The 4,676-nt window shown below is 33.6% G+C and overlaps 1 protein-coding gene across 1 annotated transcript; it reads right to left on the bottom strand.

Annotated features, from left to right (window-relative positions):
* Positions 1 to 2,486: 2,486 nt before the first annotated feature.
* LOG5 (Putative lysine decarboxylase family protein) lies at positions 2,487 to 4,676 on the bottom strand. Its single transcript, XM_022056482.2, has 7 exons — positions 4,422 to 4,676; positions 4,143 to 4,240; positions 4,012 to 4,042; positions 3,757 to 3,856; positions 3,534 to 3,604; positions 3,269 to 3,412; positions 2,487 to 3,010 (listed from the first exon to the last, which is right to left on the bottom strand). Exons 1-7 carry the CDS (start codon positions 4,533 to 4,535, stop codon positions 2,885 to 2,887), a joined length of 684 nt encoding a protein of 227 aa, XP_021912174.1. The 5' UTR covers positions 4,536 to 4,676; the 3' UTR covers positions 2,487 to 2,884.

Here is a 4,676-nt window from a genome sequence, read left to right as displayed (position 1 = left end):
TGTAATTAGATAGTGATTTATTAGCAGAATCATTTGATAATGATATGTCTTAACAACGCAAACTTTTTAACGGAGGAAATGCCCAATATTTTTGAAGTCATAATAAAATATTCATTTAAGACAATGTTCGGAAGAATGAAAATAAATTTTAATTCGTTTTGAAGTTAATATTTTAAAAATATATTTATAAATATTATACACTTTTCTTTTGTCAAATTCATTTATTTTAATGATAAAAAATTAATATCTCTCATTGTTAAATTTCTTTGAAGTTATGCTCTAATAATTTTCTTTCCTAATATTTTTATTTCCAAGACCAAATTAAGAGTATATTTGAATTCAATAAAATTTTGAGAATTAAAAGATCAATTAAATGTAATATAGTACAAAAAAAATAGATTAAATGAAAATGAGTTGGTAAATAAAAATAAAAACAAATGATCAAATTAATTCTTGAAATTTGGCACTTAATTGTTATCGTTTGATTCCTGAAATAAAATGGTTGTACTATATATTTTGATGTTTAAAAAAAAAAATAATCTTAACTAATTAATAGATTAATAATTTATTAATTAGTTAAAGTTATTTTAATATTTCTATCTTTAAATATACAAATATTACTTAATTATTTTAAAATATTAAAAATTCTAAAATTAATTTGATAATTTATCCTCTAAAAAATATATATATTTTATTGCGAGAACCAAATTCCCCTCAACCATTTTCCTTTTCCTGCTAAAAAGAAAACTTGTGATTATGAATCTTTGCTTTTTAACAGTTTAAAACTAAATTCTAAGAGAATGTGATTTGCCCACTTCAAGTCTCCTACTCCTGTGGCATAATACGTAATTACATACCCACATACACATTTGTTTAAATACATTGATTTTAATTCCTACAAATTGTCTTTAGAAAAGTAGGAATCAACCATAATATAATATAATACGGTCCCCAATTTTTCACTTTTTTTTTAAAAGAAAACCCAGAATGTAATTTCCTTTTCTATCACAAAAGATTAACTTGAAAAGTTAAAAATAAAGAAGGAAAATATCTCAGAATTTTTAATTAAAGGTAAGGAAGGGGTAATTGTTTTGTGAAATGATGATTGGGCAACCCAAAAGAGCGGTGAACAAAGGTATAGAAGAAGCTGGTAGATGACTTTAACTGGTCCCCCAATTGCAGAGTCAGACTGTCCCAAACCAAAATCCTCCAACACAATAACTTCTTTTGGGGATCAATTAGCCCCATGCCCATGCTTTTTGTGCCATTCTTGGACCAGACATTTCCATCTATACTCAAAATCTATACACTATCACTTGTTCCTCCTTTCCTCTCTCTCTGCATACATACATATAAATAACATATATTATGGGTTGGTGATATAATTTACTTAACAAGTCTCAATCATTTGCGATTTGGGATGAGGCCCAGAAGAATTTTTTGCGCATAATTTCAAATTCAGCATCTTGGTTTGGAGTTAAATGCGGTTAGGGCATGAGGTCCCTACTAGTCTTTTTTTTACACTGAAGAGATTTATTAATTAACACTAGAGGATATTCGCACCCGAAGGATATAGAACAGTAGCCTGGACAAGTAATCAAGTATACTATTTTCCTGTCAAAATCAAACTGCGAAACCTAATGCATAACATATACATGTATATGCGTGTATCTGTCAATATATAGAGGAACTATCACATCCCTGACCAAACATTTAACTACAACTACCCTTTTCTAATCAAACAGTTCCCTCCTAATCAATTTGGTTAAATATCTTCCCAAAGACTCAAATCAAAATTTTTGATCTCAGTCAAACTTTCTTATCACTGCTGTTTCATCGAAAGTTCAACATACTTTTCTTATTTTCCCACATCAGCTAATATCTCGCCAAGTACACCATAGCCAAAGCTTAGAGAAAATATATTATGACATACGCTGCGTGTGTGTGTGTGTGTGTGTGTTTACAGGTGAAGGGGGAAAGGGAAAGTCACTGGGAAGGGGCTTCTCCTGAATTTGCAATATTTTAGTTGATCACAGTTAGTCTTTTTTTCCTCTGCAGTGCTTTTTGCAGTAGGCAAATAATGAACAGAACTATCTCCAAGCTGGTATCTTGCTAGAATAGCTAGAGTTCAAAAACATCCTTGTTACTTGCAAAATGAGCAACTGGACCCCCAAAATCCAACCAAACACAGTTGGAATAAGAATTGTCCACACCCTCACAACTTGTAAGACTCATCATCCAACCCTTAAAAGCCCCACAAAGCCACAAAAATTCAAGGTCACTAAATATACACATATATATATGCATATATATCATATATATATATATATATATATACACCCCGCATACACAATATATGCATCGTGACACATACGTACGAATATACCTTATTAAAGAACTGGAAGAAAGGATAACAAAAAGAAGACTATGAAGACTAAACATCAAGGCATGCATGTTGTTTGCCTGAGAGAGTTTTGGATAGAGAATAAAGCTGGCAACTTTTGGAGCTTGGTTCCTTGTTCTTTCAATGTATTTACATAAGTCAAGATACCAAATACAAAAGAAAAAGTGCTTAAAAGGGTAATGCTAATTAAGTTTCAATTAGCTTTTTTGTTTTTGCCTTGCTACCTTTTCTTTTCCCTTTAAGATACAAAAAATACCAACTACTTTTGTCACTCTCTCTCCCTTCTTTTCTTTCTTTCTTTTTTTTTTTTTGTTTTTGAAATTTCTAAATCATTCACAATCTTACCACACACCAACACCATCTTGCACTTTGTATATGACACCAAAAATCAGAGTTGAAAAGAAAGGAAAAGAGGGACTAGAACACCTTTTCTTTTTTCCTTTTAGTTTCTTTTGAACTTCTCATTTTCAATGTCTCTCTTTATAGAGCTATCTCAGTCTGCAGAGTGGTAGCATTGAACCCCACCTGTTGCTGTGCTTGTTGCTGCTGCTGATCAACTTCCCATCTGGCCTTGGCAATCACTCCATCATGCACTGGCACGTACTCCTAATCAAAGCCACAAACAAGAACAAAACAGTGTTATGTGCCATGCTATTATGTACATACAACCAAACACTCATTAAAAACAATACCAGACACTCAGACACCAAGATGATGATATGAGAAAAGATTCTTTTTCCAAACACCAGTTTGTCATTTCCATAAATGTGTATAGCCTTCATTAAGTTTTTATCATTTACTATGTGAAAAAAAAATATTTGCTTACGACTATAAAACAAGGAACCAAAAAACCCAGGTACCCACCTCAAGCTTTTGTACTAGCTCCCTGGCATTTGGTGCAGAGATAATGATGTGGCGCTGAGATGGTTTGATAAAGCCATCATCCACGGCTTTGTCAATGAAAGTCAGGAGGTAGTTGTAGTAACCATCAACATTTAGCAAACCCACCTGTACATATTCCAAACTAAAGTTACAAATAATGCTAATTAATACGCAATAAAGGTACAAGAATTTATATGGGTTTCGTTTATAATAAACAATATTAATAAACAAAGAATCTATGAGTTACAGGCTTGTCATGGATGCCAAGCTGAGCCCAAGTGATTACTTCCAGCAATTCTTCCAATGTTCCATACCCACCTGAAAAAAACAAAGATAAGAGGACCAAGAGAGGAAACACTCAAATCATATTTAGGCAAACAAAAAACTACTGTGTTGTTGCAGATCACTACATGTTTAGTGAGAGAGTGAGAGAGAGAGAGGGGTGGGTTGCGGGGGGAGAGAGAAGTGACCTGGTAAGGCAATAAAACAATCAGAGTGGCGGGCCATTTCTGCCTTTCTTTGGTGCATGTCGGCTACTGGCCTTACCTCTCCAACTGTTTCACCAGTTATCTGTGGCTCCCCATACAAGTCAACATTCTTTTATAAGCACCATTGAAAATAAAAGTACCAAGCTTTAAACAGAAAATGCAAAATTTGTTTGAACTGAAAAAACAAGCAATGATCTAAAACAAAGCTAAAGTGAGATTATTTCTATTAATATTTACCTCTTTGCTCATCAGGGTTCTGGGTATGATCCTGTGAATCATAAAAACAAACATCCAACAAACATAAATATTATTTTCTAGCAAAAATATGAAAAGTTAGGCAAAGGAAATAAGCATTTTCATAGCTTTACCCTAGAACATTGCCTCCTGCTCCATGAACAGCCTGGGAGACCAAACCCATTAACCCAATACTTCCTCCTCCATATACAAGGTCCAATCTCCTTGCCACCTTTCAAGACAACACAGATAAATAACACACCAAGTAAACTGTATATATCAAAATCAAAATGACCAAGAATGAATAAGTAGCAGCCTTTATTAATCAAGCAGTTTAGCATATATGCATGTATATATACATATAGGGAGGGGGAGAGAGAGAGAGAGAGAGAGGAACATTGATGATATCGTACCAGCTCTTGTGCTAATTCAATGGCAGCATCTCTGTAGCAGTTTCTCTTGCCAGTACTACTGCCACAGAAAACACACACCGTCTTGAATCTTGACTTCACAACTTCAACATCCATGCTTTTTTTCTATTGAAACAGTTTCTTTGGGTATTTGGGTTTCTTCCAATACAGAGTTTTATGGAAGCAAAAAGGGAAGTTGAAAAGTTGTGGGACAAGGCAAGGCCAGGTAACCCTCTTGCTTCACTTGGCTACACAGGA

This window comes from Carica papaya, chromosome 6 (assembly GCF_054855325.1).
Source record: "Carica papaya isolate Zhongbai chromosome 6, ASM5485532v1, whole genome shotgun sequence".
Lineage (NCBI taxonomy): Eukaryota > Viridiplantae > Streptophyta > Magnoliopsida > Brassicales > Caricaceae > Carica > Carica papaya.
Note: the sequence above shows the minus strand (reverse complement) of the source record. Positions and strands in the feature narration are given on the sequence as shown.

Bases quoted from the DNA above. Each gene is read 5' to 3' on its own strand.
- LOG5 (XM_022056482.2), bottom strand. From the start codon at position 4,535: ATGGATGTTGAAGTTGTGAAGTCAAGATTCAAGACGGTGTGTGTTTTC. The intron at 3,857-4,011 runs GTAAATATTAAT...GGGGAGCCACAG, and splicing joins GAACCCTGATGAGCAAAGAG to ATAACTGGTGAAACAGTTGG. The intron at 3,605-3,756 runs GTCACTTCTCTC...TGTTTTTTTCAG, and splicing joins TTGTTTTATTGCCTTACCAG to GTGGGTATGGAACATTGGAA.